The sequence below is a fragment of the Microtus oregoni genome, unplaced genomic scaffold (genome assembly GCF_018167655.1).
Source record: "Microtus oregoni isolate MIOR12 unplaced genomic scaffold, Mior012 000037F_ref0000500, whole genome shotgun sequence".
Taxonomy (NCBI): domain Eukaryota; kingdom Metazoa; phylum Chordata; class Mammalia; order Rodentia; family Cricetidae; genus Microtus; species Microtus oregoni.
In genome coordinates this window covers 20,325,110-20,352,805 of record NW_024543096.1, presented here as the reverse complement: position 1 = coordinate 20,352,805, position 27,696 = coordinate 20,325,110, and the positions used below count along the sequence as shown (strand labels likewise).

Sequence of the window (27,696 nt, the reverse complement as noted above, 5' to 3'; positions counted from 1 at the left end):
TTACACCTGGTGCAGTGTCCAGTGTTCCCGTATACTGACCCAGGAGAAGACAGAGTCTTCCCATGTGTCACTTTGTTCTCTTGGCATATATCAATAAAATGAATTGCAAATTGTTGACAGTTTATCCCCAAATATATTTAAATGTTCTGAGTAGATAGCTTTGGAGGGATATGAAGCAGGCAGTCCTTTGAGGGCCAAATGCAGATGATGTATGTTTTCTATGCTAGAAGCTGCATGTTGGCTTTTTTTGGCTAAAAGTAGATGTTCGGGATCTCCCTACAATTTATAGCTTATTTTTTTTATATAATTAGTTTTATAAAATTAAGACATACCCATGGAAATGAACTCACAGTATTGTCTCATGCCTCTAGTCATTCTTTCCCTAATGTTTCCTGTTTTCTTCATATCTGTTTGGACTACACTTCTCTCATTTGCACTAGCTTTAAGCATAATTTTCTAATTTTCTAAATTGAATGGTAAAGTGCAATCCCCCTTTTACCCCATTTTCAAGTTCTCATCCGTTTGAACTATATTTATCTTCATTTTTTTTGTTGGATTTTGACTTGACCTGAACCTCTGTCTATTTCCAGTCTTACCTAACATGTCTGTTCCCACTGTGTGTTGGTTGTTTTTTTTTTTTTTTTTTTTTTTTTTTGTCTATGCTGTGATAAAACACTGTGACCAAGGAAACTGAAGGAGGAAAAGGTTTACTTGGTCTTACTGTTCCAGAGTAACAGTCTGGAGTTGTGAAGATACAAGGCAGAATGTAGCAAGCATGATTCCTGGAATAGGAGGCTAAGAGCACTTATCTTGAATTGAAAGCAGGAATCAAAGCGCCTGCTATCAGTGATAGGAGTCTTTAAAGTTATAAAGTCCATTCCTATGTGGTGTACTTCAAGAAGATACAATGTCACATCTTCTAAATCTACTCAAACAGTGACACCAACTGGGGATCAAGTATTCTCATGCCCAAGATTACATGGGATGTTTATCATTGAAACCACCATAACTCAATATAAGATCAGGACATCAACTCTCCTGCTTTTCCTGCATGTCATACCCTATCCCCCAGCTTATGCTCCCTATCTCATTGTGTGTCCAGTGTCAATGTGATATGTTCATATACACCTATCTGCTTGTTCAGTAACCACACTTACATTTCCTATAAGCATTAATAATTAGCAAGCTAGCAAAACAAACTGACATTCTTGTTAAATCATAAAAATGTTTTCCATGGTCATAAGTAATAAGGTGGTTTGACAAAGAGAAAGACATAAAATGCTCATTTAACTTTTGTAACTTGAGAACTCCATCAACCTTAATTAGTTCTTTTCTTCATTAATTCCATTGACTGGTCAACTCCATGCATATTTTCACTTGCTCTCTGTTTAGACAGCTTTTATAATACATAGCCAACACTTATTGAAGAAACAAATTTCCTAACCATTCTTCACACTTTTTGCTAACCAATCTAATCTTTTTTTTTTTAATAATTTTTTTTATTAAGAAAAGAAGAAAAAAAAATAAACAAAAAAACAAGTTTCCGCCTCCTCCCAGCCTCCCATTTCCCTCCCCCTCCTCCCACCCTTCTCCCCCTCCTCCCACCCTTCTACCCCTCCCCCCACTCCTCTCCCCCTCCCTCTCCAGTCCACAGAGCAGTCCAGGTTCCCTGCCCTGTGGTAAGTCCTAGGTCCTCCCCCCTCCGTCCATATCTAGGAAGGTGAACATCCAAACTGGCTAGGCTTCCACAAAGCCAGCACATTAAGTAGGATCAAAACCCCGTGCCATTGTCCTTGGCGTCTCATTAGCCCTCATTGTTCGCCATGTTCAGAGAGTCCGGTTTTATCCCATGCTTTTTCGGTCACAGTCCAGCTGGCCTTGGTGAGCTCCCAGTAGATCAGCTCCACTGTCTCAGTGGGTGGGTGCACGCCTCGTGGTCCCGACTTCTTTGCTCATGTTCTCCCTCCTTCTGCTCCTCATTGGGACAGGCAAATGGATGGAAATAGAAAACACTATCCTGAGTGAGGTGTCCCAGACCCAAAAAGATGAACATGGGATGTACTCGCTCATAATTGGTTTCTAGCCATAAATTAGGGCCACGGAGTCTACAATAGGTGAACCTAAAGAAGCTAAGTAAGAAGGTGAACCCAAGGAAAAACATATAGTTATCCTCTTGGCTAAGGGAAGTAGACCCAATTGCCGGGTAGAAAATTAGGATCTTGGGGGTGGGGTGGGATGGGGGTAAGGGGAGATGGGGAGAGAAAAGGTAGAAGGGAAGGAGGGGGGATTTGGGGAATCAGGAGAATTGGGATAAAGGAAAGGTGGATAGGGGAGCACGGAACCACAATTCTTAGTTAAGGGAACCACTTTAGGGTGAGCAAGAGATTTGACCCTAGAGGGGCTCCCAAGTGCCCAAGATGAGGTTCCCAGTTAGTTCCTTGGGTAGCTGAGGATTGGGAACCTGAAAGGACCCTATCCGAGAGCAATACTGACGAATATCTTGCATATCATCATAGAACCTTCATCTGGTGATGGATGGAGACAGAGACAGAGACCCACACTGGAGCACTGGACTAACCAATCTAATCTTGACTGCTTTCTGTATTCTAGGTGTCTTTTGTTTTTTTGGAAATACCATTTAGATCCAAACAAATTGTCATAGAAAATAAGAAATAAATTTTGAGTCTTTTTATGCCTCAACGTCTGTTCCATTTGCTATCAGGCTTGACGTGAGGCAAGAGGACACAGAGATTGACACACCCTACTTCTCTCACTGTGTTAGAGTGAAGAAGGTGGCTGGGACTTTTTAATGGTGATCTGATGATCTTTTATGTACAGTGATGCTCTGATTTCCGGAAGCTTTTAAACTCTCCAGAAATGTGTACATGAAAGGCAACTGCATTTTTAGCATTCTATTTCTGACATTGCTTATCAATTGTGTGCTGAAAAATTATTTTTAGATCCATGCATTTAGTTATAAAAAATATATCCTTATTGTTGCTGTGACCTATTATTTTATTTAATAGATTTTCTACTTCCTCAAAATTCTCAAGTAATAACCATTTTGTCCTTTTTACCATCTATAATAGTTGTACTTTTTATCTGGATTTAAGTGTTTGGTAAATTCACTTGTGTCTACAACTCTCTGTTTGGTACTACTGGCATGTTAATTTATCATTTATTGTCTAATTCCTACTGGGGAAAGAGTGGATTGCTTTTGGAGGAGGTTGCTTCTCTGTTGTAATATGAGCGTCAGGGCTGCCTCCCCAGCACCCGGCCGCCCGCATGGCTAGTTTATGCCCCGAAATAATTACACGGAAACTGTATTCTTTTAAACACCGCTTGGCCCATTATATCTAGCCTTTTCTTGGCTAACTCTTGCACCTGGACTAGCCCATTTCTTATAATCTGTGTAGCCCACAAGCTGGCTTACCAGGAATGATCTTAACCTGCGTCTGCCTGGAGTGGGAGAATCATGGCGACTTCTTGACTCAGCTTCTTTCTCCCAGCATTCTGTTCTGTTTACTCCTCCCACCTATGTTTTAACCTATGAGGGCCAAGCAGTTTCTTTATTGCTTAACCAATGAAATCAACAGATTGATATATGACACTCCCACATAACTTCTCTCTATGTGCAGGTGTAGGTTTGTGACCCCAAACAACTCATTGTTCAAAAGGGAGGAATGGCTTCCAGCTCTGTTTATATGCCTTGTATCCTCATATGCAGGCTACATTTTAGCATCCATGTGCAAAGAGAAGTAAGAGTCCCCCTCTCTCTGGACTCCACCCTGTTTTATTAAGGAAACACGAACACATTTAAATAAATGCAATAACTTTTGTAGAAGAGTAATTATTAATTGTAGACCAAGAGTTGCTTTTATTAAACATATTATATACTGAATATACATTTACTGTTTTATTTAAAAATGTGTGAATGTTAATTTCATTCCATCAGCTATCCATTATAAGACGCTTATAATCTATTAGTCTCTGAAAGCACTATTTAAAAGTTGTACATGTTTCTTCTTATATATTCATTTTGTTGCTTAAAAAATTTTGACTTTTGTATTTATTACAATTGTATTAAATACAAAAACATTTTAATAAACATCTTCATACTTGTTTGAAGGAATTTGACATTATTGACTTTAAATTCCTAGAAAGGAAAGCATTTGGTAATGAACATTAGCCAGTGTACTTAAGAATTTTGCAAGATCTGCAAAATATCTATGCACACAGCTTTGTAACTTATTTATTAATTTTATTTAGGCTTTTCATGTAAAATGTCATTGGTGTTTTGTTAATACCTTTGATGCATTAATAAACTATATTTAGCTTCCCATACTTTACTTTTTCTGTCTTTTACTACTTGACTACTTGTGATGTCAGTCATAGATAACATGAAATGTTGATTAAGTATTTGTATATTTTTAGTCATTTTGTTTTTTGTTGAGTTTTGCATGCTGATATGCTATTACATTAATACTTTATGAAGTAAACATTTTCATCTCTCATTTTTGCTATGTTTTCTTTAGTTTTTCTAAATGCCTTCAACTCTTTGATATTACATGGGTCTTACATTCTTTTTCTCTGTCAGTTATATCCTTCTTTTAACATTTTAAAGAGTTTTTGGGGTTTGAAATTATGGCCCAGTAATTAAGAGCACTGGCTTCTCTTCCAGAGAACCTGGGTTCAATTCCCAGCAGCCACATGGTGAGATACAAATCTGTAACTCCGTGTCTAGGAGATTTGAGGGCACACAATATACTGCACACCTGAAGCTAAATAAACTTTAAAAGAGAGTTTCTGTGATTTTGGATTTTCAATTCCTTTATAATTTTTTAATTTCGCTTAAACTTAAAGATTTATTTAAATCTTTGCTCAGGAACATCCATTCTGAAACTGGATGCCTTAATGAATAAACCATATGTAGTCTAATTACTCATCTCACAAGAAGGCTGTTAAGGCAGGCTGAAAGCAGCTGCTGTAACTGAGAAGCTCTAGCCCATCACTGATATCTTTGTTTGTTGAAGATTCCATTTTTTAGTGTGTTCCCCAGTAGAACCCTACCACCCAACCCTTTCACCAGACCATTGCACTGTAATTTCCAATGACACTCAGAGGCCAACTAGACCTCTTTCACTTTAATCTGGTCTTTATTAATAAAACAAAATGAAGTTTCACTGCTCCAGCATAAATAAAGATGTTGAAATCCTAACACTTTCTATATGATGTTGTTTCCCAGATAATGATATTAAATTCATTTGTCCTTCATCAAGAAAATATTGCCTATTGTGCTGCAAACATTAATTTACCATACATACACTCACCTCCTGTTTTGTATGGCATTTGGTTTTTCAGGAGTTTGTGTGTTGAGGATATACAAGGACAGTGAAAGTAATGGATGATGATGCTGATGATAGACAGACTGACAGACAGACAGATAGATAGATAGATGATAGATAAACACAGAGACACAGAGAGACTAAAGTAAGAAGGAAAAGAAGGGAGGAGAAAAGAAGGGAAGAAAAGGAAGAGCATAGACATCACAGACCATGACATGTGTCTGTTTACATGGATTTTTGTCAAGTAATTATTAAGAGGGGTACAATGGAAAACTCTGCCACCTACTCCAGAATGTGATTCAGTCAGTTCTCCACTGTAGCAAGGAAGTAGAGAAATGATGAAGATACAACCATTTATGTCAGAAATGTAGAACTTCATGCCACCACCAGAAATCTAGCACCTTCTATTAAGCTATAATTATCTCTGACACGTGCTTATAATTCTATTTCTTCATGAGAGCAGTAAAGACGCCTCAAGCTACTTCTCCTAATCACATTTGCCTTCATGCCAGAGAAGTCAAGGCTGTCTTTGGAGAGGATAGTGTGCCACAAGTTTGTTGAAGACAAAGCTATATTTTCTCTTAATTGTCACAGCTATAAGTATATGATATAATGAAGTGTGCAGATTTAGTGTTTGGTGAGACACTTCTTGTAAATAAAGATGGGTTAGCCGTTTAAAAAGGAAATGTGAAGTGTACCATGGCATGTCAACTACCTCATAAACCCCAAAAAGCATTCCTCACAAGAGCTTGTCCTACAAACCCTAAAACAAACTACGTTAAAAAAAGAAAATTGTATTGCTTGTAGGCTTTTTTGAAGAAGACAACAAGTTCTTCATGTCCCTAGTTAGTCATCCAGCAGAGTAAGGGAAGCAAATGAGCCACACCTCACTTTGACGTCTCTTGGCATATTGGAGATCTGTTTTTCAGTGGTGTCACCTGAGGGCATTGCTATGTGGTCAACTCCCTTGCAATGCACCCAGGTGCCTGAGGAGAAACATAATCCACTTCATCCTTATTGAACCACTTCTTGGTTTTGCCACGAGAATGGGAAAAACAAAACAAAACAATAGTTTCAACAATTTCTTTCTGCATTTATATGCCTACTATGGCCATTACTACAATTCACATGCAGTTTACATTGGGCTTTGGGGAAAAAAAGAGCAGAATACAGCGACTCTTCCTAATTTACTCTTTGGCATGTAATGAGGTCCCTTAAAACACAGTCTGTCAAGTTGTTGCTGCTTTCGCTGTTTTGGTTTGGTTTCAATTTTTCAGTTAGGATATGCACTGTAGCACAGTCTAATATAGAACTTAAGATTTTCTGCCTTTGCCTCTGGAGTTCTGGCATTATAGTGATGGGGCACCATGCTGAGCACCATGAGAAGAAACTTTTCTGATTCCTGGTATAGACAGCAAAATCCAATGTTCATATTGCCATTAAAGTCCTGAGAAAGACATACTTCATGACTCAAGTAAACATTCCCAAACATTTCTATGCATTTCACTTTTCACCTTAATATACAGAAATGTGTACATTGATGTGAATAGTCACATTGAGTAATTTAATATCAACACCAGTTCCAGAACAAAAAAGCCCGTTTTCTTTTTAAAAACATTGACCATAACTGACAATAGAAACAGTGTTATTTCATCTGACTAGCATTAAATAACTTCAATGATTGTTTATATGTAGATATATTAGGTAGATACAAACACACACAGAGATGAAAATTACACATTTAAAATATTTTTCTGGGGGAGTTGTAATTGGTGTTTCACTTTAAGCTGTGATTGTCAGATTCAAATATTTTAACCAAGAAGTTATACATGTTTCTTGCCCAACAGTTGTTACTTAATATATTGAGTTTATACACACATTTCCTCTTATATCTGAATCTGCTGTTTTGCTGTTTAATTTTTGGATTTGAAATTCAGATCCAAAGCCCTTGTGTGTGAAAGGAAAACACTCTACCAGTCCACTGGTTTCTTTGTTTTTGCTGTAACTAATGCCTGATGAGAAGCAAGCTTTAAGGAAAAGGGGGTCTAATTTGACTCACTGTTCAAGGCTACAGTCCACCATTGCAGTTAAGTCATGAAAGCACGACATCAAAGCAGCAGGTCGCACTGTGTCCATAATCAGGACACTCAGAGTAGTTAATACTAGGGTTCAGTTAGCTTTCTCCTCTTTATGAAGTCCTGGATCCCAGGCCATGAACTGGCGCAGCCTACATTCAAGGAAGGTCTTCAACTTCAGTTAATCTAATGTAGAGACTCACCCCCAGTCATATCTACAGTCATGATTCATATATATCAATATATATTATCCCTCACAGTTGGGTCTAGGGTCCTGCCTCCTAGGCAACTGTACATCCCATCAGGATGGCTCTAAGAGCAATCACAGTCACAAAATACACCCTGTACTAGAGCTGGTTGACATTAGCTTTTAAAGTGTCTTCTCTAGAAGCCGTGTAGTTACGTTTTCTCTTCTTTACTTTTAACCAGGTCTCTTAGGTAAGGAGCCAAAGGGGAAATAAAACAAACAGGATGAAAAGATGGCGATGCTGCCTCCCCCAGGACCGCAGAGCTTTGTCTACTTCACCAAACAGTCTCTCGCCCTCATTGAGCAGCGCATTTCAGAAGGAAAAGCCAAGGAACACAAAGACGAAAAGAAAGAAGATGATGAAGAAGGTCCCAAGCCCAGCAGTGACTTGGAAGCTGGCAAACAGCTGCCCTACATCTATGGAGACATTCCCCCTGGGATGGTGTCGGAGCCCCTGGAGGACCTGGACCCCTACTACGCAGACAAGAAAGTAAGTTATTGAGACTCCAGTGGTAGAGATCTGATGACTTCATTCCATCCAAAGATATGTAAAACGTAATGACTTCATATCATAAGCCTTATATTAAATACATATTAGCATGTTGAGAATATGTTCTTTTTGTAATATTTCGTTAAAACTGGTAGTGGAATTGGCCTTCTTATTTGATTTGGTTTGATTAATTCCTTCAACATATTCAATAGAAAATCTGCCTTTTTAGGTATGGCATAATGAACACATCTCCTATAATTTTATAGTTATGTGTTGGGAGCAGTTGAGACCCCAGATCCTAAATTTCTTGTGATTCCCTGATCTGAGTGCCTACAGCTGCTCTGAGCACGAGACCTTCAGGAGTTCCTGATGGCAGGAGAGTGGTTTCTGGTGCGTTTGGCTGGGGCGTGGCTATCTCTATATAATCTGCCCCTGGACACAATAAAGGGGGCATTCTTGGGGAATTCAAGGATGACCCCATGTTGCTGTCTCTCTGTCTGTGTGTGTTTGTGTATTTTAACCTCCAGCCCCCTTACCCGAAGCTCACGTACTGTTGGGTAATAGTGCACCGAGCGCAGACATGGGGGCGTGGTGTTCGGCAGTTATGACTATAATTTTTTACACTTATTTATTAAGTAGGGTGCATGGATGAAGTCCTAGCTTGTATTGAGTCAATTCTCTACTTTTACTATGTGAGGCCTAGGGATTAACTAAAGTCGTCATCAGGTTTAGAAGAAAATGGCGCTACCTGCTGAGCTATCTTGCCAGCTATTCACAGTAATTTTTAATTCTTATGTGTATGTGGATTTAAAAATTCCTCTAAAGTTTTATTACAAATGAGTAATGATAGCATACAAAAATCACTATACCTTAGTAACATTTTTATTTTCTGGTGAGAGAGAGAATGGCTGGATTCGAGGGGAGGTGGGAAGGAACAGGGTGGAGTAGAGAGAAGGACAACAGTAATCAGTATATAGCATGTTAGGAAAAAGTCTATTTGCAATAAAAAGAAAAAAATATAAAACACCAAAGATGCTCTTTTTATTTTTTAAATTTTGATTGCAATGTAACTTTGTCTTGCAAAGACTGTGTAATAACATAGTGGTTTAAACGTTAATTTTGACTCCTTTCATTGCCTTTTATGACACAATTCCTTGCCATGCATTTGTCAAAACCAGTTTGTTGAGACAATGCTTAACTCAGAAAAAGATAGATTTCCCCTACAAAAGACACAGACTTATGAGCTCATGTTCCCAATTTGGTGAAAAAGATTTATTGTAGGAAGCTTGTTTATAACTATATATAAAACTTAGTTTAAAAGTACAACAAAAGAAAAAGATCACTGCTTTCTAGACAACACAAGCATTTTGCCTTCTAAGTACAGGGAGTCATAATTTAGGCTTAGTGTTTTAGACTTAGTATTTCTGAGTTCCTAGCCTAGGATTGTTTTAATATGCTGAGGTTAACATTTTTTATTTGTCTAACTAAATGCAAAATGTATGAGAAATGTCACTTGCCTTGCACCGGACAAAACACAATATATGTTTTCTTTTTATACCTTTGTTGATTGTGGGTTTCACATCATGCATTCTGATTCCATTCATCTCCCTGTCTCCTCCCTCTCCTAAATCAAAACCAAATTTAAAAGAAAAAAAATCAAATACCAAACAAAAACAACACAAAAACAAAACCAAAGAAGGTGAATCTTGTAGTTGCTGTAGTGTGGCCCGTTGAAACATACAATTTACCTTTTAGACCATTCATCTTTACTTGCAAGTATTCATTTCCATGAGTCATTGGTCTAGCTTAAGGGAAACAAAATATTTTAAGGATTTTTTTTATTTTAAAAATTTTAAACAAACTTTTAAAACTGAATTTGGCCAATGAACTCCAGGACTGTGTATTTCCAGTAAAGGAAGAACTGAGCTACATACAAGTATATATTATTTTTAACAATTTCAATGAATGAACTTTTTAAAAATTGTTCAACGTTATAGTTATATAAGTAAAATACGAGAATCAACCTGAGTAGTTCGAAGGATGGTCCCAAGCTGGGGAAACAGCTCCATCATCAAAGTGCCTGCATTGCAGGAGGCCCTGTGTTTCTGCCCGGAACCCACATTAAAAAGAAAAATGGACTTTATGCTTTATAACCCTTGCCCTGAGAAGTCAGAGACCCACTAGACAGTCAGCCCAGCAGAATCTAAGAGCTACAGGCCAGTGAAAGACCCCGTCTCATAAAAACTAGGTCTGTTATACCTGAGAATACAAGTGAAGTAGTCCTCTGATTCCACATTTGCAGGTGCATCAGAACCCTCAGGCAACGCACACACACACACACACACAAACAACAAAAAAAGAAGGATATTTTCAATTCTGATATGCCTTACTTGTGAAAATTTTTTAACCAGTTTTGTATTAACTATGATAATTCTCAACAAGCTTAAAATCTCTCAAGGTATTGCGGTAAAAAATTAGTAATAGTTTCTACTCAATCTTAAACTCTTTGTAACAGAAAAGAGAAATTTATTCCTAAAGCCAATTTCAGTTATGACAAGTGATTGTAATCATTGAAGGACGCTGATAAAGGAAAGACTTAATGCTTTGAAGGCTTCCTCGATGGGCCCATCTCACTCCCCATGGTCTGCAGGGAGCTGAGATCTATGGCTGTCATCCAACACATCATCACAAACACATTTACATCATGAGACTTTTTCGGTGACTTTATTTTAGGGCAATTCAGCATGAACTTTGTAGTTCATGAAGCCATTGTGGCGGTGTTTAAAGACTGGCAATACCTACAAGTGAGCTATACATACTTGTATATAGCTCAAGTCTTCATTTATTGCAAAGAGGCCGCCTTGAAGTCCATTGACCAAAGTGACTGACACCTGCTTACAGGCATTGGAACTTCTTGTAGAGTTCCATGGCAGCCTTTCTTCTGCCCTGTGCTGCGATGTGGAGGTATGAACTTCTCACAGCATTGTGTTGGGTGGAAATGCTGGGAATATAGTGTCATCCTGATTCTTTTTTCTCCTGCAGACTTTTATAGTATTGAACAAAGGAAAAGCGATCTTCCGCTTCAACGCCACGCCTGCGCTGTACATGCTGTCACCCTTCAGTCCTTTAAGAAGAATATCTATTAAGATTTTAGTACATTCATATCCTTTCCGAAGCCTGGCTTCAGCAGTACCCCAGGATGCTGGGCTTGCTCCTGTCCTTGGACCTAGATGTGGGCTCTTCTGCACCTTGAAAGGTCTTTATAGATTCCAAAATAAATTATTCTCAAAAGAAAATGAGAGGATGGTCTTATTAGCGTTTTGGAATAGGTTAATTTTATTCAAAGCACAGAAAGAATAATCTATGCATCCATTTCAATTAATTTCTAAAGAAAAGTTGTGTTTGCGTTTCAATAAGTTCTTCCCTTTGGTGGTATCCCACACTCCTTGACTAAGAGCTACCTTATTCAGCATGCTGATCATGTGTACAATTCTGACGAACTGCATATTTATGACCATGAGCAACCCTCCAGAATGGACCAAAAATGTAGAGTAAGTGTGCATGGTTATATTTTAAAGTAGGGCTAAGTGGTCATTTTCATGATTTTTTTTTTATCCGACTAGAAGTTGAGAAGTTGAGTCTTTAAAACAATGTAGTTTATCTTTTCATGCATACAATTTTATTTCAGTTTTTCCTTTCCTCTGTGTTCATTCATTGTTTGAAACATTAGATACCACCATGTTTATGAAGAGTGAACTTGTCCTATCCCCTTGCATGTTCGTAAACATGATATGCACAGCATGTTAGTGGCTATGTTCTTCTTAAGCACTTTATTGGGATTGTCTAGGCAGATCTAATACCTATGTTCTCAGTTCCTTAAAAACCTGTGTCTTCTGTGAGTAGCTCTCATAGGGACGTTTTAAGAGTTCCTGGATATTTCTTTTGTAGTATATTCTGTGAGGTGGGGTGATCTACACACCAGCAGCATCCAGGAGATACTTCAAAAAACTGTAAAGATTTCAATGGGATGTTATTCATTTCACATCTAACATTTCAACAAATTATTTTCTTTAGGTACACTTTTACTGGAATATATACTTTTGAATCACTCATAAAAATCCTTGCAAGAGGCTTTTGTGTGGGAGAATTCACCTTCCTTCGTGACCCTTGGAACTGGCTGGATTTTATTGTCATTGTTTTCGCGTAAGTACTCTCAATTTTTTTTTTTTGAACTGGAAAATTTATGGAAGTCTTAGAACAGTATTCCAGTAAAAACAACTTTTGGAGACTGATTTTTCTTGCATGCAATGGCTATATTTAAAGGTAAAGGATTTGTATATAAATTACTTATTCACAGTCATATTTTTTTCAGAAAGTGTTTTTCACTCAAAACACATTTAATATAGAGATTATCTTTCTTCCTGCCCAGGATTTGAATTGGCATGTTTGCATTCAGTGTCAATTAGGTACACACTTTTCTTAAGATTTTATTTAAAAAACTTAATAGTGTGTGAGACACACTCTCAGTGCTCACTAAGGACTAAGCCTCAGATTTTAAGCACAGTGTCTGTATTTATGAGCTAGTAAATAAATTAAAACAAAAAGTTATACTGTGTACTGCTCCTACCATTACCATTAATGTACTGTAAAGCTATTGCACGGGCACCATAGTCTGCTTTAAGTATAATTTAAAGTTATTTATATCTTTTTGAAAATGAATTTAACAGAAACATTTATAAAGCCTCAACCTTAAGAGTTTCCTCTATTGTCTTGAATTATAAAAGTAATTGATATCTATCTAAGACATTTTGACAATTCAGAAGGGTCTTAGATTTCTAGTCTCGGGGTCCGTCATCCTTGCCCACCTCCTCACTCATCATGTTTCCTCCAATAGAAAAGCTGTAGCTCCATTGTCTCCTGTGGATAAGAAAATGGCAAGATGGATACCCTTCTCCTAGCTCCTCTTTCTCTATTGCTAAATTCTTGTGTCACGAAGTTCAGCCTTTTTAAGTAGGCAATTCAGTGTTTTCTAGTATGATTGCAAATTGTACAGTTATAACTACTATCTAAATTGAGAATATTTTACTCACTCCGAAAAGAAATCCTTCACTGATTACTAGTGACCTCCTAATACAGACTCTTGGAAACACTATATTGATTTTGCTCTAGGAAAACCCTGAATGATGAACATTTCATCTGGATGGAATTTGTTGAGTTTGGCTTCTTTTCCTTAGTATAGTGATTTCAATGTTTTAAAGGAGATTAAAACTATGTATTACTATACTAAGCTGGTAGGGGAAGCATTAAATTGTTTAGATAAATGAACCACATTAAAATACAATACTTGTATTTTTATCAAATGATTCAAATCCATATATATTAGATTACATTAGGTTAGAAAAAAAAAAGACTTGCCAAACTACAGATAGAAAATACTTAACAGTAACAGCACGGGTGAGTATTATAGACTCTACCTAGATTCTGAATAACTCTGATTTAATTCTACAGGTATTTAACAGAATTTGTAAACCTAGGCAATGTTTCAGCTCTTCGAACTTTCAGAGTCTTGAGAGCTTTGAAAACTATTTCTGTAATTCCAGGTAAGAAGTGGTTGATGTGGAGCATTAGGCCACTCAACTCCAGCTGTTTGGGAGTTTTCTTTGTCTGTGTGTGTGTTGTCACTGTGTCTGTGTATAAACCCCCTATTGCAGATATGTGACAGAGTTTGTGGACCTGGGCAATGTCTCAGCGTTGAGAACCTTCAGAGTTCTCCGGGCATTGAAAACCATTTCAGTCATTCCAGGTGAGAGTGGGGTTAAACACAGGGGCTGACTTTGACCTTTCAGAGAAAAGCAGTTCCTTCTAGAGCTCAAATCAAATTACATTTCTTCCATTTTGCATTGCAATCTTTATTTTAAAAGTCAGCCCTTGAGTTTAAGCAACTGCATGGGTCTTGGAGAAGGCAGATGACCACTTGGCTCACATCTCCTCTTGAAATTTTTCCTCCTGCCAAAGGGCCGATTTTCCACCTTTTCGGGAAGGAAAATTTCAACTAATCAGAACTTTCTATAACGAAGAAGATAAGACATTTCCGCATGTGGGCAGTGCATGAAACTGTCTCATCTCCTTCAGCAAACTGTTTCTTGTGTGAGAACTGCTTCAGTAGACATTGTCACTGTGAGCTTTCATTCAGTTTCTTACATTTTTCGTTTCATTACGTAGAGGTAGTTTGTTTGACTAACGTTTACTGAATTAGTGATTATAAAAGTTACCTTTGGGGGTGAGTGTGGCTATGGTTTCAGCAAGCATCATACTTAACGAATGAATCTGAAGATTCTTTGGGAATGTTTCACTAGTTTCAACCACTTGCTGAACTTCATAGAAACAAATTGTGCAGATCCACACTTTTGAACCAGAAGACTTCTCTGGTTTCAATTCAAGGCCATTGACTTGACATAATGCATGCATTCCTAGTAAGGCTTGTCTTTTGATGTGCTTTTCACTCAGAGTCTTTATGTCATTGTAAATGTGCTTTTCTCCCCTACATTTTAAGGACTGAAGACCATCGTGGGGGCCTTGATCCAGTCAGTGAAGAAGCTGTCTGATGTCATGATCCTCACTGTGTTCTGTCTCAGTGTTTTTGCATTAATTGGACTACAGCTGTTCATGGGAAACCTAAAGCATAAATGTTTCAGGAAGGAACTTGAAGAGAACGAAACATTAGAAAGCATTATGAATACCGTTGAGAGCGAAGAAGAACTGAAAAGTAAGAATGTCCCTGTAGTTGCTGTCAGGTAGAAATAACACCAAAAGTTCGACTCTCTTCTGACAATGCACGGGGGCTTGAATTTTTATTATTTTGAAGGTATTCTAATATACAATAAAAACTTGTCAGTATGTGATTTCTTGTCATTTTTAGAAGTAATATTATAAGCATTTATTTTCCTTGGCTTTCTAGTGATTCTCTGTGTAGAAAGCTGGGTTAGATCCATAACAATGAATTTCTACATGATAAAGAGTCAAGTTGCTAGGAACTAAGCGTGACTCACACTAATCATTAGATCTATTTATACAATATGGATTTTGTTCTATAATTTTATTTTTATAAAGACTAATTATATAATGTAATGGGCTATGCGATTCTATTTGTATTTAGATTAGGCTTAAGAACTATAATATCTTATAGCTAAATTAGTGGTAATAATGATCGAACTATCACTATTAAGATATATATCTATTGATAATATTTTGTAGTGTTTTATAAAACAAGACAACTTAGTTTTATTAACACCATTCTTATAATAATATTTTATTAACATGAATTTTATAAATAATGATAAATTTGAAAGGCTTTGTAGCACTTCTTGATAATATCTTCATTTATGATTGATGGAGTCGGCAAAGACTAATTCAGAGGAATCTCCCCCTTAGTAGAAGATGTTACAGAATCTCGGAAGTCTGCCAAATACAAAGCATATGCCAAACATCTCATAACGCTCACACTGCACTTTCTCTAATGGCTTCCCCTTAGACTGCTTTTCCCAGGGGCTATTGATGAACAAGAAGCAAAAATGAAGTCAGGTTGTATACATCTTGACACCTGGATAGTGTCTGTGTGACATGCCTAATTACCTTGGGGTATAAAATTCCAATCTGATCTCAGGATGAGGTAGAAAACAAAAAAACCTTACCAGCTTACGTCCCTTTTGCCAAAAAGAAATTGAAATTTCCTTGGTAGCAGGGAATTTACTTTCTACTTATTCTGGGTGTTTTTAAATACTCACTGGTGAAGTAAAAGCAAACCATGCCTATCTCAGATGGTGAAAGAGTGTAAGAAAAAAAGGAGTGCAAGTGGGGCTGATGGGAAGAAAAGCAACAGTTCCGCAGTCAACTGTGTAGTATGGACCTCATTACTATCACAGTTTACGACAAATATCATGTTTTCTTCCTTTTATCATTCTGTAATGTTCCAATTTCTGATTTTTGTAATCAATATCTCCAGGTTTATATTTCTAGAAAATATTATTTCTTAATATGTTTGCTATCAAAGTGGTGAATGCAATAAGTGGTTGTCCACATTTGTATTCATTTTTTTTAATTCAATTTGCAATTCTTACCTAAATTTAGGTTCTTTAGCACTCATGACACTACCATTTTACCTCTGAGCCCTAGCCTCTTCTGAATTCATAGCTTGAATGTCTTTCAGACCTTGGTTAAAAAAAAATAATCTTCAAACACATTTTTAGTAGAATTTGTTTGAGCAAAGAATGATTCATGAAACCAGTTGACTTGGGAATGAGATGTGCAGACAGTTCAGTCCATCAATTAGGTGGGCTCTATTTATAGACAAAGAAAATGGTCATGACTTAGAGAAACAGCTTCTAGGTTATAGATCAGCATTTGCCAGATATGGCTGTGGTCTGATCAGTTCACAGTTCACAATAACAAGCTGAAGTTCAGCTGCTGTGCTTGGTTAAGACGCAGGTGCTTGACATAAGGGTGGATTAGTAATTGTTTGTTTCTATTACATTTGGTTGCAGTTCTTTGTGTACGAAGATAATATTAAGCCAAATTTGATTTGACACTTTCCCCTTTTAGGCCAGTCCTAAATTTCAAAGTTTAGCTGAAATCACGGGTACCAATACCTCTTTCTGTTACCATGCCAACAGGGTTAGTGGGCCTCAATTTGGGATTCAGAATTCCCAACACCTGGTCACATTACTATTCCTTTCTGTGCTCATTGTGTTTTCATTACTTTTACTACAGTGAGATCATTTGGTTCATAACTGATCACTGCATAGAGTCAATTAAGTCTTTTGAGAGAAGAAAGTATATAAAGAAAATTATTTTTATGTCTATAAGGAAACAGTATAGGGTATTAATGCATATTGCATAACAGAAGTTCCCACAACTGAACTGATAAAAATCTAATACACAAAAATTACCCAAAAGCAGGTGATTTTTAAGTATTATTTTGCTTTTTCTTATATTTCTCATATCTCCCACTTATTACATATTAATATACTTATTTTTATAATCTGGAGATTGAGCTAGGACCTCACATATGTTAGGTAAAAGCACTGCACACTGAGTTATATCCCTAGGCACACTGAAGAGCTACCATTCCAAATATATTTATTGAAATGGAGTTGATGTTAGTGCTTGCTTACCAGCATATGGTTCAAAGCAATCTTGTTACTTAAAGAAGATAGCTGGACAGCTATGGCCTTTACAGTACAGTTATCTATTGTAGCCTATCCTATAATGAAGCCACTAGTCATGAATGCATTTACATGTATGTTGAGCTAGGGAAGGAATATTCCCTGCAAATATATCCTTTTAGATGGTTATATGGCGGCATCTACTGGTAAAATTTAGATGACTACACTAGGGCTCAGTTGCCTATTGGCTGTGTACTTACATTTGTGTTGTTAGAATTCTTTATCTATATTGGTCATTATTAAAATGAAAAGTTGTCCATGGAAGTGATGGGATGAGAATTATATTGCTAAATCCTCTGTTCCCTAGAGGATGACTGATGGAGGAAGGTCATTGGCTAATAAAGGAACTGCCCTGGCCCATTTTATTGGTTAGAAGATAGGTGGGAGGAGAAAACAGAACAGGATACTGGGAGGAAGAGGAAGTGAGCTCAGAGACTTGACAGCTCTCCTCTAGGGAGCAGACACCTGAGAGAGACACCATGCCCCGCTCCCGGCATGAAGCTCCGACCCAGGATGGACTAGGCTAGAATCTTCCCGGTAAGACCGGTTCTCACAGATTATTAGAGATGGGTTGATCGGGATGTGAGAATTAGCCTGTAAGTGCTAGAGCTAAAGGGCCAAGCAGTGCTTAAAAGAATACAGTGTCCGTGTAATTATTTCGGAGCATAAGCTAGCCATGTGGGCAGCCGAGCAGGCGGCTGGGGTGCTGGGAACGCAGCCCCGCAGCCCCCATTACTACAGATGACATTGTAAGTTACCAAAAAGAAAGCATGACATTCATCAAGGTTCCACTACGGAATGCCTGCATGGTTGTAGGCTACCAACAATTAAGAGATTAAGGATATACATTTGCTTCAGACTTTCCACTTTGATGCTGCGTTGTCCAAGTTCTGATATAATTTAACTACAAAATCATCTACAGCTTTTTAATATTATTATATTTAGAAGAATCCATTTATGTGATTCTGAAAACCCAACCCTAAAGAGAAGGCAACATTTGCAAATTGAAGAGTTTTCTTTACATTTCCTACCTTCAACTTTTAAAAACATTTTGCTCTACTATGGCATAAACAAGGTACACAGTGCAAAGTTGTGTTTTTTTTTTTTGAGAAAAGGAAAAAAAACAAGTTTCCGCCTCCTCCCAGCCTCCCATTTCCCTCCCCCTCCTCCCACCCTTCTCCCCCTCCTTTCATCCTTCTCCCCCCCCCACTCCTCTCCCCCTCCCTCTCCAGTCCAAAAAGCAGTCAGGGTTCCCTGCCCTGTAGTAAGTCCTAGGTCCTCCCCTCTCCGTCCATATCTAGGAAGGTGAACATCCAAACTGGCTAGGTTCCCACAAAGCCAACACATTAAGTAGGATCAAAACCCCGTGCCATTGTCCTTGGCTTCTCATCATCCCTCATTGTTCGCCATGTTCAGAGAGTCCGGTTTTATCCCATGCTTTGTTTCTACAGTGCAAAGTTTTTAAGAATGGAAACTTGGTAAGAATTAGGAATTTATTCAAATCATCCACATTTAACACCAGATCTACTTTATTTTAAATACTTCTTTATTTTATCCATGAGACACACAGCAGTATTTGGCTGACCAGATAGTACCTATTATTTGATGTGGATAAAATGACATAGCTTAGCAATATTAGTGCTGACCGTCTGAGGTAGTATAAAAACATGAAAAAGCTTTTATTGATATTTAATTATTTTATTAGATAAGATGTATTTTTATTATTTATTTTTTCTCTGCTCCCTTCCTTTTTTTCTCCCTTCCCCATGATCCTCATGCTCCCAATTAACTCAGGAGATCTTGCCTTTTTCTACTTCCCATGTAGATTAGATCCATGAATGTCTCTCTTAGGGTCCTCATTGTTGTCTTGGTTCTCTGGGATTGTAAATTGTAGGCTGGTTTTCTTTTAGTTATGTCTAAAAGCCACTTATGAGTGAGTACATATGATATTTTAATTATTTTCCTTGATGTTGAGGTATGAATTTATAAAGTATAGTGATTTCATCGTCATTAGAGCTGAAGAATCCTTATCTGTCTAATTAATGGAATGACAAATGCTCTGGTATCTTGGAAATTTATGTGATTTCTAAAACACATTTTAATAATTTGGCCGTAAAGACAGAACTGAAAGGAAGCCTGAAATTATGTATTACCTGACAGCACTACTTGGGTACTTCATAAATCAACTCAATTCTGTTTTTCTTGCTATAAGAACAGACGCCATTCTGAGATGACTAATGGGCCATTCTCTCAAGAAAAAAAAAATAAAGTTAAAATTAAAATAATAATAAATAAATGAATAATAATAATACAGCTAAATTCCAAGAAAGCACAGTTGCTTTCACTTAGTGAGTCAATCTAGATTTTAAAAGTTGAAAAGTTTTAGAAAAATATGTTACAAGTAATTCTCTTTTAACCTTATCCAGTTCTATCACACATAAAATTTCTTTCACAAGGTCTGTTTTGTATGGGACCCCCACGACCTTAATAGTCCTTTAGCTATTTGTGCTGTTCTGTGAGGAGTTTTCAGTCTGAAACAACTACCTGTTTTACTATAAGGCAAGAACAAAACATCCTCACACACCAAAGCTTTCTGCTGGGAGGGGACAAAATTTAAGTTAACCATGTAGTGAAGCAATGTTTAAAAGACATTAGATAGAACATTAAAAAATTAAACTATGTGAGAACTGAATTTAAATAAAACATTAGCACTAATGTACTCTAACTGAACCGAGAGCAAAAAAAAAAAGAGAAAACATTTTTGTCATTGTGAATATTAAAAATAAAAGCAATGGCTTGGTAGTAGAGTAAAGCACATGACGCTTACTCAGTTCTGAAAGCCTTACTCAGATAGCTCTGGAAATACAAACACACCTCAGGAGGGTCATAAGGAAGTGGAAGTGCCTTCTCAAGAAAGGCCAAAGACAAAGCCTAAAACATAACTACTTATCATATAAGGATAGGACAGAAATACATATGCATATTTTCAATATTATCTATTTCAAATGACCTATATTATATGAGAGCTTAATGTATGTTTATCTAAATATTCTAAAAGGCAGCCATGTATCAAAAATTAAAAATATAAAACTCTAAGCAACAACCTCCTTTAATATTCTCTTTCTGCCAAGAAACTACATAGTTGGCATTCACTAAAGCATATCAGAACAGTCGGGTAAACTGGCCAAGTCTATACTCCCAGCACTTAGTAGGCAGAAGCAGGACTGCCTCAAACTCAATGTCCTCCTGGCCCATATACTGAGTGTCAGGCTCATCAGGAGTACATTAAACCACCAACTGCCTCACCCCACAGACAAAAACCCCAAAGAGCCAGAGGTAGTGTAACATGACCACTATCCCAGCACTTGGGAGATACAGGCAGAAACATCAGGAGTTCAAGGTTATCTTCAGAAAACAGAGTTTTAGGTGACTCTAAGGGATTTATGACACTGACTCAGAAGCCAAAACCAAATCAGAGCCTTAAAGTCAAAACAAAAATTAAAAAACACGCATACATTAAAAATTAAGAAATACATTTACTGCACAGGGAATAATACGAAGTCTTTGTAATATGAGCATTATTATACTGAAATGGCACTGGGGTGTGGTGACATTTCACTTGTATTTTTTTTTTTTTTGGATTTTTTGAGATAGGGTTTCTCCGTAGCTTTTTGGTTCCTGGCCTGGAACAAGCTCTTGTAGACCAGGCTGGCCTCGAACTCACAGAGATCCGCCTGCCTCTGCCTCCCGAGTGCTGGGATTAAAGGCAGGCGCCACCACCACCCGGCATTTCAGTTGTATTTTAATAATAAAACATGCCTGAGGATCAGACGGTAAAATAGCCCCAGTGGTCAACCTTACTGACCAGGTAGTGGTAGCACACACCTTTAATCCCAGTAGCCATACTAGTTTGCCATAGAAACTGGGTGATGCATGACTTTAATTCCAGTCCTAGAGAGAATTATAAAACAGGAGGAAACAGCCTTTAGTCTCATTCTGAGATCCCTGGAGGCCGGACTGCCATTTTCGGACTGAGGTTGTGGTAATAGCTAATGGCTGACTACTTTGCTTTTCAGGTCTTCGGGTTGGTTTAATTTATTAAAATACAAGTGAAATACCACTATACTGAAGATCTTAAGGTACAAGCGTTAAAACAAAACTGTATTGGAACAATACGTAAAGCTGTCTTCACTTTCCAAAACCTTGCGATAATTTTTTTTTTTTGCGATCACTTTTATAACTACATATGTTGGGCTTATGGCTTCCGATCTCTCAGGGTCTGATCCTTGATTATAAGGGTTCTCAGCTGATGGTGGGCAGAACGTCTTAGCAGCAGAATCATGCTAGTCGGAGATGCTCAACTCTTAACTACCAGGAAGGAGAGTAATCTATAAGAGCAGGGGGAGAGAAGATACAACAGGACAAATCTCCAACCCCAATGACTTATTTCTTCAAACAAGCCCCACAGGCCACAGTTCTACCACCTTTCTACAGTCGGTTCAAGATTTTAGTGCATGGATGAATTAAACCAGTCCTTAGGTCAGAGCCTCATTATCTAACTGTCTTTGGAAACACTTTGCAGCACACAAAAAAAATGTGCTTAATCTCATAAGCATCCTTGATCACTCAGTAGTGTCGTGAACATGAAATGTTTATATGTACATGTGTCTTCCTTTTTTTGACGTAGACCAAATCTCATGTATCTCATATTGGCACTGAATTTCCTATAAATAGGACTTTGAACTTCTGATTTCCCTGACTCCATCTCTTAAGGGCTGGGGTTATAGGCATAACTCACCATACCTCATTTATGCATTGCTGTGCATCAGACTTAGGCCTTCATGTGTGCTGGGCAAGCATTCTACTCACTGAGCTCTGTTCACAAGTCTGGGAATCTATTTTCGACTCTCAGTGTGTAACTTGTGGTTGAATTCATGAGTCATGGTTATATCAGCTCATGAATCACTTTCAGAATCATTTATTTTACATTTTATACAATGATCACTTTCTCTTTCCAGGCCATTTCTCCTTTCCTTTAGATATTAAAATTATATTCTCTTGGGGACAATTAGCCCACAGATTCAGTGGCTATTTAGAAAAGATTGTAATGTGCTCTGCAAAAGCAAGGTGAGCTAGATGCATTGCTAAACCTTTCATCATGCCTGTTGAATTAAATGGAAGCTTGGTAGCATGACGGTTCAGGCAGCCCTAGAGCCTCTTCCTATGATTTGGCTCCTCAGTGACTGCTGAATATTCCTTGGTAATTTTATGGCTAATCACTAGGTAATCTTACCTCATTAAAATGTCATGTAGGTTTATATATTGAAAAAAAAAGATATCACAAGAGCCACATTTAGTAGTCCATATCTATAACCTCCACACTTAGGAGACAGAGGTAGGAGTATGAGTTTGAGACAAGATTGGGTTACATCAGGTTTTATGTAAACCTGAAATACATGGCAAAAGCCTTATATAAAAATCACAAAGTAAGTAAATAAACATACAAAAAAGGGATAGAAAATTGCATCTTATCTTGACTACCTTTATGTTGCCAGAGTCATCATCACTGAAGCATGGGCTTTTTCTTTCAAAGCTATTTACTGTCTCACTAAGTAAGAACTTTTCCAGTTTTGCTTGTATCTTATAAGTCAGACAAGGAGCTGGTGTGTGAGCCAGTTGCTCAATCTCCTCTGAAATTAAATGATAGTTTAATGGTAGTAGTGCTTGTCCTTCAGTGACGAATTTGTGTAGAACTTCGTTATTGGTCTATCTGAAAGTCATATATATGGATCATTTAAAAACTCCATAGGTATTTTAAACTATAATCCACAAATGTAGCATCTAAAGCAGTAAGATAATTTAATTGTATTGGATGCTGTAGAATCAATACCCAAGTATAAGAATATGCAACTTCGAAATATTTTAAAAAATTTTTAAACGTTTTTTTTCATTTTACATACCAACCACACTTCCCCCTCCCTCCTATCCTCCTTTTCCCCTGCCCCCCAACCGAAGTCCCCATCCATTCCTCAGAAAACATAAGGAGAGTCATCAAAGTCTGACTTATCAAGTTGAGGCAGGACAAAGCCCCTACCCCCTGTATCTAGGCTAAGCAAGGTCCTTAGGGAACGGACCCCAAAAAAGACAGTTAATGCGTTGGGGATAAATCCTGGTTCCACTGCCAGGGGCCCCACAGACTGCCCCAGCCACACACTGTCACCCACATTCCTATGCAGGTTCCCCAGCTATCAGTCCAGAGTCAGTGAGCTTCCACTAGCTCTGGTTAGCTGTCCCTGTGGGTTCCCCATCCTGATCCTGATTCTCTCTTAGACTGGACTCCGGGAGCTGAGATCAAAGTTTAGTTCTGGATTTCTGCATCTGCTTCCATAAGTTACTGGATGAAGGTCTTGTAATGACAATTAGAGTGGTCATCAATCAGAATACAAGGGAAGGCCAGTTCAGGCCCGCTCTCCACTATTGCTAGGAGTCTTAGCTGGGTTCATCCTTGTGGATTCCTGCAAGTTTCCTAGCACTAGATTTCTCCCTAATGCCATAATGGCTCCTTCTATCAGATAACTCTTTCCTTTCTCTCCCTGTTTGTCCCTCCCCCAACTCACCCATCCCATTCCATTATTACTACAAAATCCAATAATCATAATTTTCATTATCGTTGTTTTGAGCCAAATGGGAATTTGAACCCTTTAAAAAAAAAGAATGGAATTACATGCAAGTGTGGAAATGCCATAACGAAATCTATTATTTTATAAAATTAACACTCATAAAAATGCTAGAATTTGGGAGAGATGATGTAAGCCTTAGTCCTCTATGTATGTAATTTGGAAGACTGAGTTGCCCTCCAGTCATATCAGGAAGTCTTACAACTGAATGATGAAGAAAACAGGACATCCTTTACCAAGAAAAATGGGGATAAAGGGCACCAGAAAAGAGCTAAACTCTCAATATCTAGAACTTTCCAAGTCCTATAGATACTGCTTTGTGGGTGAAGAAGAAGAAAAGAATAATATAAAATAAATTGCATCCATTTGCAGTATTGTGTTATTGATTCTTTTGCGTCAGGTGTAGTACTTTAAGACACAGTTTAGAGCTTCTTCCTTCTCTGTCTTCTCTTCTCTCCTCCTCTCTCCTCTTTTCACCTCCTCTCCTTTCCAGCTCAGCTCTACCTTCTCTCAGAAAAACTTGCTAAAACCTGCAGCCTTGAATAGAATTTTTAAAATAATTATCAAAAGCTGTCTGTGTCTCTCCAAACCCCATCTTCATCACTGGTGCCTTCCATATACTTCACCTGTCCCCAGAAATAGTTCCTACCTACTGTATCCCATGCCTTCTTCATATCTAAGTATTCTTGAACCTGTTCCTACATCCATGTTACTCCTCTATCAACATATATCTTACAGGGTGATTACAATGGCATTTCAAACATCAAAGAATGGTTTCTTTGTCAAATTCCATCCCCTTAGAATTTCCTGGACACTGTTTTTCTTATTGCTTTAGTATATTTTCATTAGATCAGTTATAACTCTATACTTCTTTTTTAAGTTATGATTAAATTTGTTTAAATAAAATAAAAGTCAGTTTAGCTCAAGGTCTCAGAAGTTTGGTTCCATGGTTACTTAGCTTTGTTGTCTCTGAATTTGTGGTAAGGCAGAGCACTATGATAATAAGCACGTCCAAAGACTTGTGCTTACTCATCTTTTGTGGGAACCAGGAGGCAGAAAGAGAAAGCGGGAGATGGAGGAAGAGACCAGTGACAGAATGTGTCCTTCAAGGGCATATCCCCCAGTGACTTACATTTTTGATCCACCGGTGCCTGACCTTCATAGTTAGTTCTCTGTTGCTCCCAACATCCCGTTGAGATTGGTTCCATAATGCATTGATCCTATCATGAGTTTAGAGTCATTTTAATTCAACCAATAACAACCCAAAGGCTCTAACTATGACTCTGTGCACTAAAGAACAAACCTTCAACTCTAGAGTCCTGACGGTAACAATGAAGACACAAACCAGCCACTATCTGGGATTGCTACACATATTTACTTGTTAATTCCTTTCCTACATACACTAACATCCATATGCACCAGATTAAGGAAACTTCCCAGAGCTAGGCATTTTGTTTATCACTTGTGTCTTCATAATTATTCATAAAACTGGTCCATAAAATGTTATAAGTAGAGTCTTTATCAATAACGTATGAGAATATTAAAAGAATAAATGCTCATTACTGGGGATCAGACTTAGATGTTTGCGTACCTGTCTATATTCATTAACTTACTTGCCTTATGACTCTTACTGATTACATCCTGTAATGCGATATTGTTCAAATTCTTCCTAAACAGGATATTTTTATTACTTGGAGGGAACCAAAGATGCTCTCCTTTGTGGCTTCAGCACAGATTCTGGGTATGTAATATTTGCTTTGCTTTTAGTTGAAATGCTGCCAAGGAAAAATCTCACGCTCAATGAGTACTTTTGATTCGATATTACAATTTTCATAAATTTCATGGCATTGATTTTGCTCATTTTATCTAACAATAAACAGAGATTTTAAAATGTTTATAGTTTATGCATGCATTGGAAAGCAAGACCAATCATGAGATCAGGCTTGAATCAAAACAAAATAGCCATCATGAGAATCTAGGGATATACAAGAATACTTTCTAAAAGCCTATCAAAAATCGGTTGGCTAGTATAAGGCCTTACTTCTTGGAAAGAAGAATAACAAAATCAATATCTCTTTCCATCTCAAAGCTCTCCACTGCCTAATTCAATATGACTCATAGGTAACTGCTCTGACCAATTTACACAAGATCTTGTGAACTAGTTGTTTTCAGAATCTTCTGTTTATAATTTTTGATTTCTCCATACACCACCTTCAGTTTGCAGCAGAGCTTTGTTCTTGTCCTGCTTGCCAGCAAGGGGTCTCTTCATCGGGTTCTGGAAACTCTATGAACCTCAGAATCAACAGTGCTGCCCCTCCCACAAATGCTTCAGACACCATGTTCATCTAAGGAGGCTAAAAACCAATCTGCCAGTTTTAGAAAGTAAAAAATTTTAAAGCCAAAATTTTTATGAACATTTTCAAATGTTGTATATGACTATCCCTGGCTTTAATTCACCACAAGAGTAACGTTCAAAGAAGCCATTTTGCCAGAGGCCTTCATAGCAAACTCTATTGATCTGAATTTATGAATATGTTGCTAATGAAATCTTCCATTTACTAAATGGTTCTATGGTCAAGGAGTGGGTTAATCATGTCATTGAAATTCAAAGTCAATCTTAAATTCTTGAGGAAAGTTATTTCGCTATTCCCACTTGGAAGAAAGTGTATCTTTGAGAATTTAAGTAATCTGGCAAAATGATCAACTAGTAAATAGTGAAATGAGAAGCAATGGCCATTCTTTCTGACCCCAGGTTACAGTCTCTTAGTTGTTTTGCAATGTTCAACCTCTACATTGAACCTTGAGGTTAACACTCTGCTATAGTGTTCCTTACCTACACGCCAAACATATCGTGACCTGTAATTCCCATTTGTATCTGTAGCCAGTGTCCAGAAGGGTACTACTGTGTGAAGGCTGGCAGAAATCCTGATTATGGCTACACGAGCTTTGATACTTTCAGCTGGGCCTTCTTGGCCTTGTTTCGGCTAATGACTCAGGATTACTGGGAGAACCTTTACCAGCAGGTGGGTGCCAACAGAATCAGACATCTCTAAAGGCGATCAGTGCTCAGTGTGCTTTGATTCTGCCTTGGGAGCTGTTGTGGTTGCTGTTCCTTTCATTTCATTTCTGTGGACAATATGGGAATCCCGACATGCATTTCTAACATTAGAGATAATTTATCATGCTCATATTAGAACAGATAGTTCTTAGATCCTAAATTAATTTTCTTCTATGTTCTGAGAAATGTTAATTTTTAGGTCTTCCTTAGTATCCAACATATCCCTAGGGTCCGACACAAAGAGCAGAGTACATTGCAGTTTCTTGAGCTGTCTTTGCACACTCACCATTTCCTTCACATGCCTGGGCTGTCAGAATCCTGGAGAATTTCCTGTACTGTGCCCACCAGACTCTCCTGTTCTGTGCCCACCAGACCCTCCTGTCCTGTGCCCCCAGATTCTCCTATACTGTGCCCACTATACCTTAGTGTTGAACCTTTATTTACAATTAAATACTCAATTCTACTCCAAACCTTCCTCTCCCTTGTCAACTACTTCCTCTTCTGGGTTTCATGACCCTTAAATGTTCCTCAGCTTAAGCATCAATCTGCTCTAGTGTTCATTCCCATGGCCATGCACTTTAGC

The 27,696-nt window shown here is 37.8% G+C and overlaps 1 protein-coding gene and 1 long non-coding RNA gene across 3 annotated transcripts in view; one reads left to right on the top strand and one right to left on the bottom strand.

Annotated features, from left to right (window-relative positions):
* LOC121433146 overlaps positions 1 to 27,696 on the bottom strand; it is a 106,231-nt gene that overhangs the window by 8,634 nt on the left and 69,901 nt on the right. The gene's annotated exons all lie outside the window — the stretch shown is intronic.
* Positions 1 to 27,696, top strand: part of Scn9a (sodium voltage-gated channel alpha subunit 9) — a 125,564-nt gene that overhangs the window by 52,079 nt on the left and 45,789 nt on the right. The window contains exons 2-9 of the mRNA XM_041631406.1: positions 7,850 to 8,157; positions 11,200 to 11,318; positions 11,619 to 11,708; positions 12,232 to 12,360; positions 13,666 to 13,757; positions 14,711 to 14,923; positions 25,733 to 25,796; positions 26,937 to 27,078. Of these exons, the coding sequence (XP_041487340.1) occupies positions 7,900 to 8,157; positions 11,200 to 11,318; positions 11,619 to 11,708; positions 12,232 to 12,360; positions 13,666 to 13,757; positions 14,711 to 14,923; positions 25,733 to 25,796; positions 26,937 to 27,078 (1,107 nt within the window). The 5' untranslated portion in view covers positions 7,850 to 7,899. The remainder of the gene's footprint in view (positions 1 to 7,849; positions 8,158 to 11,199; positions 11,319 to 11,618; positions 11,709 to 12,231; positions 12,361 to 13,665; positions 13,758 to 14,710; positions 14,924 to 25,732; positions 25,797 to 26,936; positions 27,079 to 27,696) is intronic.